The sequence below is a fragment of the Canis lupus genome, chromosome 19, assembly GCF_048164855.1.
Source record: "Canis lupus baileyi chromosome 19, mCanLup2.hap1, whole genome shotgun sequence".
NCBI lineage: Eukaryota > Metazoa > Chordata > Mammalia > Carnivora > Canidae > Canis > Canis lupus.
In genome coordinates, this window is record NC_132856.1 from 42,677,843 (window position 1) to 42,691,176 (window position 13,334).

Here is a 13,334-nt window from a genome sequence, read left to right on the forward strand (position 1 = left end):
CCTAGTTAATGCTGACCAATGGCATGACAGCCAGGTAACAATTTACCAAAACCTGAAAAACATCAACAATTTTTACTTTAAAACTCTCTTGCTTTGTTTTTCATTAGTCCTTAGGTCTTTGTCATTATGGCAGTATACAAAGCTGATTTTCAATATCAAATGCCTTTTTTCCCTCATTACTGACCCAGTTTCAAAAATCTGTTTGTGTTTCAATATTAGGTCTGTTTCCCTGTGGCACATTTTCTCCTGCAGCTGTTGTTCCTCAGGGGTGGCCCATGGAAGCCCCAAACTCTCCACATTCAGAATCCTTCATTTCCCCAATGGCCACACCACAGCCTCTGCAGCCCACAGGTAGAAGCTCTCTTTATCACTTAATGGTTACAGTATCATAATTTAAATCACCAGACTTCATTTTTAGCAGTGTACAGCAGTATAGATAAACATTTTAGAACTATCACAAATGCTTTTATTCCTTTAATTACTGATTTCACAGCTGAAGGAATGAAGGTGTGGGTGAAATACAACACTTGGAGTTCGTGGGCACAGAAAATCTTTTTTTAATTCAGTGCAGATTTATGCCTTAGAGGTTTTTTCTAGATGTGCCACAGGTTCCCATTCTTAAAATAGCTGTGTGCCTGGGCTGCTGCTGTTTTTAAACCTGTGTTTTTTCTTTTCCTTCTCTACTATGTACTCTCTCGGTATCCTGTTCTTCTCAGTACCGGGACTATGAAAGAGTAGGGTATTATGTTTAGGGTATTATGGTCACAAAATCTAGATACTCCTGTGTTCTCAGAAAGTAAGTTTTGAATGCAGAGCTATGAGCACACAGTGATGAGTCCTAAATTTCCAACTTACTTCCCATAGAGCCAGCTGAAGAGGTAGAAATGACATCAGCAGAAGAGAGGGCACCAGCAGAAGCATTGGAAACCATGAGGGGCCTGGAGGCTGCTGACATGTCACCATTTAGAGAAACAGAGATGGCTCTAGCTGAGGACCTGGCACCAGCCACAGAAATAGAGGTGGCATTGGCTAAAGACATGGAAGTATCTCCCAAATCAGATGTGACACAGGCTAAGGACATAGAATCATCTATGGAGTCAGATATGGCCTTAGTCAAGGACATGGTACTGCCCAGAGAAACAGAAGAAGCTCCAGTTAAGGATGTCGTATTGTCCAGAGAAGAAGATGTATCATTAGCCAAGGATGTGGTACTACCCCCAGAAACAGAGGTGGCCCTAGCCAAGGATATATTATCATTCAAAGAAACAGAGAGAGCACCACCTATAAAAATGGATTTGTCCCCAGATGAGGGCACGGTACCATGCACAGACAGAGAGATGGCCCCAGCCAAGGGTGTGGTATCACTCTCAGAAATAGAAGTGGCATTGGCTAAAGATGTTATATCATCCACAGAAATACCTTCAGCCAAGGAAGTGGCTTTGTCCCCAGAAACAGAGGTGGCCCCAACTGGGGACATGGCACTGCCTCCCGAAACCAAGGTGATCTTGACTGAGGTTGTGCCACTGCCCCCAGAAACAAAGGTGGCTGCAGTCAAGGACATTGCTCTATATCCAGATATAGAAAAGACCCCAGTGAAGGACGTGGCTCCATCCCCAGAATCAGAGATGGTCCTGGGCAAGGATGTGTCTCCATCCCAAGAAACAGAGTTGGCCCTGGGCAAGGACATGGTTTCACCTCCAGAAACAGAGGTAGCCCTGGACAAGAATGTGGCAGTGCCACCAGAAACGGAAGTGACCCTGACCAAGGATGTGCCTCAGCCTCCAGAAACAGAGGTAGCCCTGACTAAGGATGTGGCTCTGCCCCCTGGGACAGAGGTGATCCTGGCCAACAATGTGAATCCCGCCAAGGATGTTGCACCACTCTCAGAAACAGAGGTGGCACCAGTTCCAGCTAAGGACATGGACACTCCATGGACACAGGAAGAAATAAGCAAGGCGTCCCAGTTAAAATCTCCCAAGGATGAGGGGCAGTCAGCTGCATCTACTTTTATCATTTCTCCAGGTACGGGTTTATGTTTACTCAGTATTTCTGTCTCCCATGGGGTAGTCTCCAGAAGGGTAAGGGACAAATGTTCTAGAGAATATAAAGACCGTTACACTGTATTTTGCTCTGTTTATACACATTCTAGACTTTCTCACCTCCGTCCTCTTCCCATTCCCAGCACCCTCCTCCTTTCTCTGCTAATTTGTTTTCCTTGTTGATAATTTAAGCAACAAAAGAAAATGTTCAGTAAAAGAGACTTTTGCTATCTCGTCTCCCTACCTGCTTATATACTAGATTCCAAGTCTCTGCCTCACTCCTGTTACTGGAAGGAAGCCATCTCTGCGCCTCATTAATAAGGCTGTTTTCTATTTTGCATTAGATCCCACATCCTCTTGCCTGCTTAAGTATGCCCTAGCCTAGACATTCCTTCCTTTCCTGCCTCTCACCAGTTTTTGCCCCCATCCATTGAATCATTCCCACCAACATCCAAATATTTGATATTTTTCCCATTTAAGACAAAAAGTTTCCCAATTTCACCTTCTACCTACCACTCTAGCTATCTCTCTGCTGCCCTCAGAGGAGCATCCCTCCCTCAATCCCTCCAAAACTATTCCTGCTTCCAGTTTCTGAAAGGTGGAGAAAGAGCTTAAGTAGTGCTGCTCTAAAATCTGTGGTATTTACTGTTACGCTTAGAACCAGTCCCAGCCATGGGCCAGAAGTACAACTTGCCAACAGATGACGATTCTGTGTTAGAGAAACAAAAGCAAAAGAAACCATTCAGTAGCCAACCTCCTGAACTTTCTTCAGAGATCTCAGGTAAGTTAGGGATACCAAGTGGAATCTGAAACTGCTTCAACTGGGAGCAATGGGTTGGTGGTGGTGGATGCTGTTCTTAGTTTTTGTGATAGTAATTAGCAGTATTGTTTATGAAGTCCATTCTCTTTCTTAGATAGATTTTTGTCTTGTTTGGGCATAAGGTCAGCTGGTTACATAGTTTTTTGTTTTTGTTTTTGTTTTTACGTATTTTTAAATTATCACTACATCAACTCAAGACATCTAAATTTTTTTTTTTTAAGATTTTTAATTTATTTATTCCTGAGAGACAGAGAGAGAGGCAGAGACATAGGCAGAGGGAGAAGCAGGGTCCCTGCAGGGAGCCTGATGTGGGACTCAATCCCAGGACACTCAACCACTGACCCACCAGGTGTCCCAAGACATCTAAATTTTAGCCCAGTTCAACTGTTCAATATTATATGCTGTGTGGTCTTGAGTAGGTTATTTAACTTCCCTGTATCTCCATTTATTCAGCTATATGAGGAATATGTTGGTCAAATGTTCTGTAAACCTTTGCTAATAAGCCCGTGTTAGATACAGTGTGTTTTATGACCCAACAGCATCTGCCTATTACAAATGCATCGTCCTCGATTCCACCTCAGACCTTCATAAGCATTTTAATAAGTTTTCCAGACAATTCTTATACACACTAAACTTTGAGAGGCACTGCTCCAAGGTACTTTCTAACTTGGAGTTCGATCATTCAGTGAACTTTAAGATTGCATGTCTTAGATATAAGTCAAAGCATGTATGTATGATTATCAACTTAATGATTCTCTGCTTACTTTTCTGTGACTGATTAGAATGTAAACTCGAGGGCAGGGACCGTGACTTATTTCACTGAGATGCTAAAGTGCTTACATACTGTCTAGCCCCAAGTAGGAGCTAAATAAAGTGATTTTTTTTTTAATGTTGTCTTAGTGACTCAGCATATCAATAAAGATTTATCAAATCCTTATTGTATACAAAATATACCATGCTAAGGGATATAGATATTGAACTCTGGGTCCTTGCCCTTGTGTTGTTACATCATAGCCTGGATGGTGAGGAAAGTTGCCAGGCATGAACTTTGTAGCCAAAGATTCATATAATAATTCAATTAAATAATATTAAGAGATAGCATCAAATAGCTGGTTGGTTGCCAAATTAAATGTTATAAATGTTGTGGGGTACTGAAACCTAGCACTTTCTTGAAAGAAGCAGTAATTGACCTGAGATGTTAAATAAAGGATTGGATTTGTAGGACATTAGAGGGTAAAAACAAGAACAGAAAGTACTATTTAAGTGTTTCAATGTTCTCTGAAGTCATTTCATTGGATCAGGCTTGACAAGAGCTATCCTACACCTGCTCTTAGTGAGTCTCTTCCCAGAATCTTGAATCCATGCTGCATTGACTTGGAGATAAGAGGTTGGACAACTTGATTTCTTGAAACTTTTCCAAGGATACTTATCCTAACTGTTCTAATTCATTACCCTTCTGGGCATTATGTATATTTTTCTATCTTTTGGGAAGTACATTTAGGAACAGAACATTGAAATCTAACACATTTGTCTTTCAAAGTAGGAGGCTTTGGTTCTGGAATGATGAAGATGTTTCTTTAGCCAAAATAACTAATTCAGTCTCTTTTTTTCTTCTTCCTCCTTCTCCCCCCCAGTAGCATAAGTCTGGCCTCCTGGTCTGTTTCCCAAAGTTGATCTGGTTAGCTTGACAAGTATAATATTGGTGACAGACTCTTAGAATTATAAATTCTGCACAAAATCATATGTATTTCATTCAGTTGATTAACACATGTCAGCAAAAAGAGGCAGGAGCTTACCATCTTGTTGCAGAACTGAGGATTATGTACCAATTAAAAATAATGATAAATATAAGTAAGTAGCTGATGAAATTTACAGACACTACTTATTATAGAAGGTTTGAAGATCTTGGTTTGAATTTTTTTTTCTTTACCTGAGATGATGATCTTTGTTAAATATTTGCTAATCCCAGTTAAGGGTAAGAAATATTTTAGAAAAAACTATTTTCCTAAATAAATTAGTATGTGGGTTGGTGAAATAGACTTAACTGAGTCAGTTAAGTCAGTTAAATGGACCTTTTTTTTTTTTTTTTTTTTTTTTTTTAAACAATAACAAGAAGTTTTTTGTTTGGAATTTTGGCCAACTTCATGTATTACAGGTACCCCTCCCACACAAGACAAACAAGTATGCAGACCCAGTGACCGCAGGTCCACTCGGCCCAGGCCTGCCAGGGTCCCTTCTGAGCTGCTGGGAGTCTCTTCTCCACGGAAGACTCTTGATCCCGGGCTGGGCACCTGCTCTTTGTCTGAGTTGGGTTGGGTCTCTGGTTCGTCTTCCTGTGGTGAGCTGGGGAGCCAAAGGAAAACTATTCATGTTGACTTCTTTGAACCCAAGCGAGATCTTGGCAGGGAGGCCTGGGATATAGATAGTGCACCAATGATGATGAAGAAAAAAAAGAAGAAACCAAAGCAAAAGAGATATCCTCAAGTCCGGGCTGGGGGACCTTGGGATGATGACAGTGCAGATGACCGTAAAGGTCATCCCTTTGCAGTAGACCCACAGAAGTCAGGTGTTCCTCCCAGCCTGCCTACTGCTATGGGCATGGAATATGGACTGGCATCCAGAGGAAACTTCAAAAAGGAATGTGAAGTGGAGTCCAGAGCCACGAAGCTGGTAGCTGAGAACTTTGTCTCAGAAAGTGTCAGCATTCCTTCGTGTCCTTTGGAAGAACCCCTGAAAACTGCAGGAAGGTCTCAGCCCAAGCCAGGAGTAGAAGCAGAGGTCAGTGGTAGCCAGTCAGTACCCCTGGGCCGGGGCCAGAAATGGCTGCAGCCAGGTGAAGGCCAACCAGGGCCCGCACCCCACCTGAAAACCCCCGTGGATGAAAGCCAAACAGTAGGCTCACCTGATCTGAAAGGACCCCCAACACAAGTTTCTGCACACAAAGTAGAAATTCCTTTGGAGATCACACCCAAAGAGGGTTGCTCTCCTCTCTCAGACCAAGAAGCTGTGAGGGGGTGTTCAAAACCCACAGTGGCAGAAGAACTGCCTCACCTGGCACCCACTTGGCCAGCAACTTCCTCATTAGGAAGTAGTCTAAAAGAAGGGCATGATGAAGGTAAAGTGACTACATTGCAAAAGGACAGACAGACAGGGTTTTCTGAAGGAGCTAAAGAGATTAAAGAACTAACAAAGGAAGCTTTTCCCAAGCTAAGCCAAGAGATGGGCACCTTGGCTTCTAGGCAGCCGCAGGATGAGGTGGCAGTTCAGATGCTTGGGCCAGAGAGAGAGCCTGTTCAGAGAATGGCAGGGGATGGCAGAAGCAGGAAGGGAAGGGCAGGTTCTGGGAAAGTGAGAGCCAGTTCTGGGAAGGGAAGAGCAAGATCTGAGCCACCATTTCTTCTGGACAGCTGGAAGGATGGCCCAGCTGTTCTTGCAGCAAGTGAGCCAGCCCCTAAAACTGAAAGAGTGACTTCTGGGGAGAAGAGTGAGGAACTGTTTTCTTCAAAGCAGTCAGGGCCCATAGTGAGTCTCACTGAGGCAGTGGTGATGGGGGAGCCTACAGAGATAGCTGACGTGTGGGGGGCCAGCACCTCCCACATGTTTATTCCTTTGGGAAGTGGGTCAGGCACGACTTCTGGCACTAGGACAGAAAGAGATATGGGTGTCAGTAACCAGGACAAGGAAGGAAAGTGTCCTTGGGTGAGTGGTGAGGCAACTCCCTGGATTTCTGAAAAGCCTAAAAAAAGGAGTAATGAGGGCAAAACCAAAAAGTTCAAAAACAATTCTTTCACCCAGCCTGCTAGAATGGAGTGCAAGGAGGAAACCCCCAACCCACCTTTTGTAGGGAAGGATAGAGATGCTGATAGTACTACTCATCAAAACAAGGACTTAGGCTGCATTTTCCCCTTAAATCATGATCTTTTGTCCTCACATACATCAGCTATTCCCACAGTGGAAGTAGGTGACCAAAAGGGGAGGAATGATGAGGTTAATTCTTTTGAGCTTGGGGCTCTTGGTGGGAACAAGACAAACATAGTGAAGGACTCTGCTGTTTTTGAACCCGATACCAAGGTGACAGATGTGAGCTGCCAAAGCCAAACCCAGGGGGCAGGATTTGTTCCTTCAGCTCTGTCTGCAGAGAATAAGACAGATGCAGCCAAGGGACATGCTGCAGTGGCTGACAAACCAAATAAAAGGAGCAATGATGGAAAAAGCAAAAAGGTTAAAAATAGTTTCCCCGAGAAGCATCTTCTGGAGAATACGATAGATGCATCAAAAATACATGTTCCCATGGAAACCACAGGGGACCACAGAACTGAAGGAATGGGCTATGTGGACGAAAATAGAAATATCACATTTACCTGCCCCAGAACACTACCAGGGTTGATGAATAAGTCAGCCCCTCCAGAGGCTCTGGAGTCAGCAGCCTGTGAAGGACTGCCCACTCCTGCTTCTCAAACAGTAAAAGAGGGTGATTCTTTTCCAAATATCTTGGCAGAAAGTGAGCAAGAGACCACTCCGGCCCAGATACCCAAATTATTAGCAGTAGATAACTGCATCAAAGGTGGAGTCCCAGATCAAGAAAGACCCAAGTCCCCCTCTGCTGTTGCACTTTCTGCAAGCACAGGAGGAGGAGTTGCCCTCACTTTTACAGCAGCCATAGAAACAGTTAACTGCCAGGGAGGGAACTGTTTTAAGAATAAAGGTGAGTTTGCTGATCCCATAAAAAATGAAGCAGGAATGGATAGAGGACATGTGCTAGGAGGATCTGAGTCAGTACCCAGTGGTGCATCGAAGCATTTGATAGAGAAAATCCCAGAGCTCGCAAAGGGACACCTTCTTTCTGGAGTGTCAGTAGAAGACCAAAGCCTTCCAGGTGAGGTCAGAGTCTTGGAAACATGTGCAGATGGGAATAGTTTTCCAACACACCCAGTTAACAAAAAGAAAGAGTCTGAAGAAGGTTCTGCCCCCATTCAGATTCCTGACTTACTAGGAGACAAAGCACAAAAGCCCAATTTCTGTGAGGACCAAAATACTGATAGTCGAGAATCCAAGGACCCAGACAGTTTGAATAAGGAGGTAGATAGGGCCCTGTTGCCTCCAAAAAGTGAAAAAAATAAAGTGGAAGAAGTTAGCCCGGCTTCTAAAATCACTGATTCAGAACAAACTTCCATGGCAACACCAGAATTCCAGTCAGATTTCTTAGATGGCAGAGCTGCAGCTACTCCATTGCAGGTGGTAGAGAACTTATTAGTAGTAACTACTTCCAAGCATCCTGAACTCCCAAAACCCAAAGATAAGATCTCAGAGGCACCTGACAAAGTGACTGAAAAGTCTGAGCCAAAGGCACCAGAAGGGAAGAAGGAAGATAAAAGCAGAATGGCAGAACCCATGAAGGGCTACATGAGACCAACCAAGTCTCGAGGCCTTACTCCACTTCTGCCAAAGTCTACAGTCCAGGAACGAGAGAGATCCAAGCAACTGAAGACCAGCGGTATGACACTGCCATGGGAAATGTGTGTGCTTGTGGCTTTTGAGTCAGCATCCAAAAGGCAAAGAGCTTGTGCTTTGGTTCCATCCAGACTCTAATCATCCTTTTTAATCCTTGGTTTGTTGGCATGAAAATGTGTAACTGCTAATTATGTGTTTTTGGCAGGCAAGGCATGCCCTGTGTCCAGCTTGAGAGGCTGGTGACTTGGTTGCATGCCTTTTTACCCAGCACTGAACCTTGAGTTTGAGGGGAAGTTGAATTTCAAACAATAAATTGTTTAGCGGAAGTCCTATAACCATCCACTATTCTTAAATTTAAAAAGAAAACACCATACGTATATGTGGCTCCTGTGTGTAAAGCTTACAGCCAGATTTAATCATTATTTTGTATAAGGGTTCACAGGAGGAAAGAAAACATTTCAGGTCCAGCTGTATGCGTGGGATTTATTTTCTTGTCTGTATATATTTGTAGCTTGTGCTGTGGTACTGAATATCCAAATTGCTCTTAGTCAGTGAAAATGGTCTTCCCCAAAGAGGACACGGTAACTAACTTCCAACCAACATTGCTAGGCACAGACTTTACATTTCTAAAAGTGGGATATGATCTCTCAGTGATGCAGCCACATCTACCAGTTTGTTTTTCACGGCCATTGGCCACAGTTGCATGTCAGGCAGGGTTTGGGGCATAGTCTTTGGCCATAAGACAGCCTGCATCCTCGGACAAGTTTATAAAACTTGCCAGTGTGGGAGTCCTCATATTTTTGCCCTTTTGGATCTCCTCAGTCAAATAATTGGAATGAGATTGAGAAAGATGACTCCTTCGAGATTTAGAAATGTTTTCTTTCTTTTTTTCCTAAAAAGTACACATCTAATCATGGCTTCCCTCAGCTTAACCTTCAAAAAATGTTTCCTAGCCTTTGAGGTTTTTCAGCTTCAGATGATGCTGTTTCTCACCTTGCATGATGCAGCTACTAACTCCAGAATTTAAAAAAAAACAAACACTGGTTGGCCTTAGGGTTTTGGACAGGCTTCGTCAAGGGATGATGTGTTGCATGATACAGACTTGTCGTTTTGGGGAAAGTTTGTGCTTTGCATGAATTTGTACCCAGTAAAGAATACATGCTGTGTAAGTAGAGAATAGTAAAGGTCGTTATCTGTGTAAGATATTCTCATCTTTTCTGTTTTTATCTTCTATTAGCTACCCTATTGCCAAGGCAGAAAATGAAGTCATATGTTAGAGGGCTTTCCGGCCTTCATTAGGATTTCCAGTGTTCTATCCAGTTCTTTAGTTTTAGTTTTTAGACTGGTTCTTCAGTTTCAACAGTGATACCAAGGGTAACATAATAAATTTTCTGAACGCTAGCCATTTCTTTTTGCTCAGTATTTCCAAAGAAATGTAGCAAAAGGATTTGTTTTGATTCTTGAGTGAGCAAAGCAGAAGTTTCAGAACTTTTACGGCCCTTCCTTGGTTGGACCAAGCTGAGAGACTACATGTTAGGGGCAGCCTTGCAGAGTGGCTGAGGGGAGAATGGTGGATTTCAGGAAAAAATTTGTTGTTTCTTGTATAATTCTATCACACCTCTCCCCTAAGGATAATCTATTCTTTTCTTCATAGATAATTTTTTTAAGTAATTTTGAATCAGTTCATTCCCATGGTATGAAGGGATATGCACTTAAATGTAAATCTGCCTCCCTCCATCAATCCCCATCCAAATTTTCTCCAGAGACACCCCATTATAACCATGTCTTTTACATCCTTTCAGAGAATTTATGCATAAGGTAGCAATGATATATATATTTCTGGATTTTATACAGATGAGACACCATACATATTGGGGTGTGCCTTGCTTTGTAAATTTAACAATTATTTTACAGATCTTTACAAATCAGTACAAAGAAGGGCCCCTCATTCTTACTTAATAGCTGTATACAGTATTTTAATCATGTGGATATAACCTAATGACTTTACCACTTCTTTATTGGTAGACATTTAGGTGTTTGTTAGTTTTTCTTTATTAGAAACAAAGTACATAGACTGTTCTTGTATATATAGAATGTCATACTTATGCTAGTACATCTGTGTAATTAAAAGGGACCCTGGAGTAGACTCTATGGTTTGAAGACTGTGTATTAGTAATTTTTTCAGGTGTTGCCACAGTGTCCCCCATAGGGCCATGGAGATGTACTCACCCTTGCAAATATGCGCACTAGCCTCTTTGTACTTTCTCCACTGATGTGTACTTTTTATTATGTGTGCTGATCTTATAGGTGAACATTTATTTCTTGGCATAGATTTATTCTGTTTTACTTATTAAGTGACTTCTTTGTGTATTATCAAGTTTATAAAAGACCATATGGTTAGCAATATATTCACTTCCCCTATTTCCAAAGAGGATAAGACTAGCAAAAGAGAATTTATTTAGGGGTGCCTGAGTGGCTCAGTCAGTTAAGCATCCATCCATTCCTACTCTGAGTTTATAAAAATAATTTTTATTTTTAATTTTTCACATTTGAATCTTTGATCAGTGTAGAATTGACTGTGTGTGTGTGTGTCTGTGTCGTTCATGAGATGTGACGTAGGATTACTTGATCATCTATCAACAGGTGTCTAATCTGTCTCCTGCTGAAGTGCCACTGTTGTCATGCTGTATAATCCTGTGTGTGTTTGGTCTATTTCCGGATCCATTGGTCTTTCCATTGAAGCTTCAGTAGCACAGTGTGGCATAATCATATATTTTCATATTTAATAGGTCTAGTCCCACTTCTCACCTTATTACTGTTTTGTAGAGTTTTCCTGACTCTTCCTGCCTGTTCATTACTACATATAAAATTGAGAATTATGTCGTTTTGTAAAAAATAAATAAAAATCCAGTCAGCCTTTTTCTTTGAATCACATTAAATGTGTCGGTTATCCTAGGGAGAGGTGATGTCTTGGTTTCTTAGAGGGTTTTTTTTTTGTTTTTTGTTTTTTCTAAGATTTTATTTATTTATTTGAGAGAGAGCATGAGTAGGGAGGAGGGACGGAGGCAGAGGAAGAAGCAGACTCCCCGCTGAGCAGGGATCCTGATGTAGGGCTTGATCCCGGGTCCCTGGGATCATTACCTGAACAGAAGGCAGATGCTTAGCTGACCAACCCACCCAGGTACCCAAGAGGTGATGTCTTGTATGGTGAGGTTTTCTATCCAACCACACAGTAAGGCACCATGTTCAGTAACCTCACACATTCAGATTTCCATGCCCTCCTCCCTCACTGGTATTTTGATGTTTTCTTCACATATAACTTGTGTGTTTCTAGTAAGGCTCATTCCAACATGTCCAGAAAGCAGATTAGTGTGCAGATAATAGAGCTTTAGGCAAGCTAGGGCTCTGAGGCAGGGAACTGAGTGGAATGGGGAGTATAGTGATTTGTGATAGGAGACCAGGCAGATTGGCCCATCATACTCAACCACCATTGGTCATGTAGGCTCTGAGGTTTCATCCATAATTGGTTCTAGACCTGGCCTTATTAAATGTTTTCTTTGTTCTTCACTTCAGAGCATTCGTGTTAACTGCCTGCCCTCAGCTTGCCAGTGATTGATAGCAACTACCATCTACTGAGTGAATACCCTGTGCCTAATTACCCATTGATGGGTAGGTAGCTAGTCATATACACATAACTGTACTATAAAGTATTCTCTCCATTTTACAGATGAGAAAATGGAGACTCTTTACATTAAAGTCATGCAGATAATATAGTCTCAGAAGTAGAATTTGAACCCAAGACTTTCTGATTCTAAGGCTTGTGCTTTTTCTCATTCTTGCCTCAAAGGAACCTTCTAGAAATTTTAGGTTCTTAATAAGAAACAGATGAATGTTGACAATTAGTCATTATATTTTTATTCTACTATCTAAGCACTAACTAAACACTTTTTTAGGTAGAGAAATGGAAACACATCATGAGGGCATAAATTTTGAATCAGAGGCTAATTTGGGATTGGGATCTAGGTCTTTTGACTCTAACATTTTATTCTCCAGGCAGAAACTTTGTTGGATATATTCATGTATTTTCCCTAAAAACTAGTATTGAGCTTTACATATATATGCTGCCTAATGACATTTTAAAAATTACAAATGAATTATCTTTTATTTATTTATTTGAGAGGAAGAAAAAGTGGGGAAAGGGGAGAGGGAAAGGACCAGGCCGAATTCAAGCTGAGCATGGAGCCCAGCGCGAGGTTTGATCCCACCATCTGTTAGATCATGACCTGAGTGGAAATCAAAAGTTGACCACTCAATTGACTGAACCACCCAGGTGCCCCTAAATGAATTCTCTTTTGCTAGTCTTATCCTCTTTGGAAATAGGGAAAGTGAATATATTGCTAACTATACGCTCTTAATGTTTCATCTCGTTATGTTTTCATGCTTCTCTCAAGTTTACGGCAACTTTAGCAGAAGGTTTCTTCACATATTCAGCATGTTCTAGGCAGGGAGGATCATGATACTTGGGGAAATTGAAGCTCATCTCAGCAGAAAAGGCCTTCCTTTGGGACTGTTTTTTGTGAATGGAAGAGCAGATGTGAAAAGACGACCCTCTGCTGGACTCAAGTCTGTGCTGTTGCTTCGCACCAGTTGCTTCACTGGCAGCCAGGTAGAGCTGTGAGTGACAGTGCACTTGGCATATGCTGTGAGGGTGACAGTCACCACAGATCCCTGTAGACAGGCCCTTCCCTTTGCCATAGTTAGAGCCTGGCCTCCTTTTTCCTGGCTTCATTTCTTTTTCTTCAATTTGCCTGAGCCCTTCTTTCAACAGCTGGGAATGTCAGTTTATGGTGGGAAGTTCTCTTGGCATGAAACTCAAAGTAATTTATAAACCCCAGATCTAACAGTTTCATAAATAAAATATGCTCAGCAGATGAAAAAAACATTTGTAATCTTAAAACTTGCTACAATTTTACAACCGGAGAAGTATCTTTGGTAATACCTCTTTTTTTTCTGCTTTCTTCCCA

General features: G+C 41.9%; 1 protein-coding gene across 36 annotated transcripts in view; it reads left to right on the forward strand.

Moving 5' to 3' along the window:
- MAP4 (microtubule associated protein 4) overlaps nt 1-13,334 on the forward strand; it is a 204,522-nt gene that overhangs the window by 147,455 nt on the left and 43,733 nt on the right. For 19 of the 36 annotated variants that reach the window (XM_072786384.1, XM_072786386.1, XM_072786369.1 and 16 more), the window contains 4 exons: nt 220-351; nt 865-2,022; nt 2,698-2,820; nt 5,015-8,353. In XM_072786384.1, coding sequence (XP_072642485.1) covers nt 220-351; nt 865-2,022; nt 2,698-2,820; nt 5,015-8,353 — 4,752 coding nt within the window. The remainder of the gene's footprint in view (nt 1-219; nt 352-864; nt 2,023-2,697; nt 2,821-5,014; nt 8,354-13,334) is intronic. The other 17 variants (XM_072786392.1, XM_072786401.1, XM_072786402.1 and 14 more) reach the window with 3 other exon arrangements.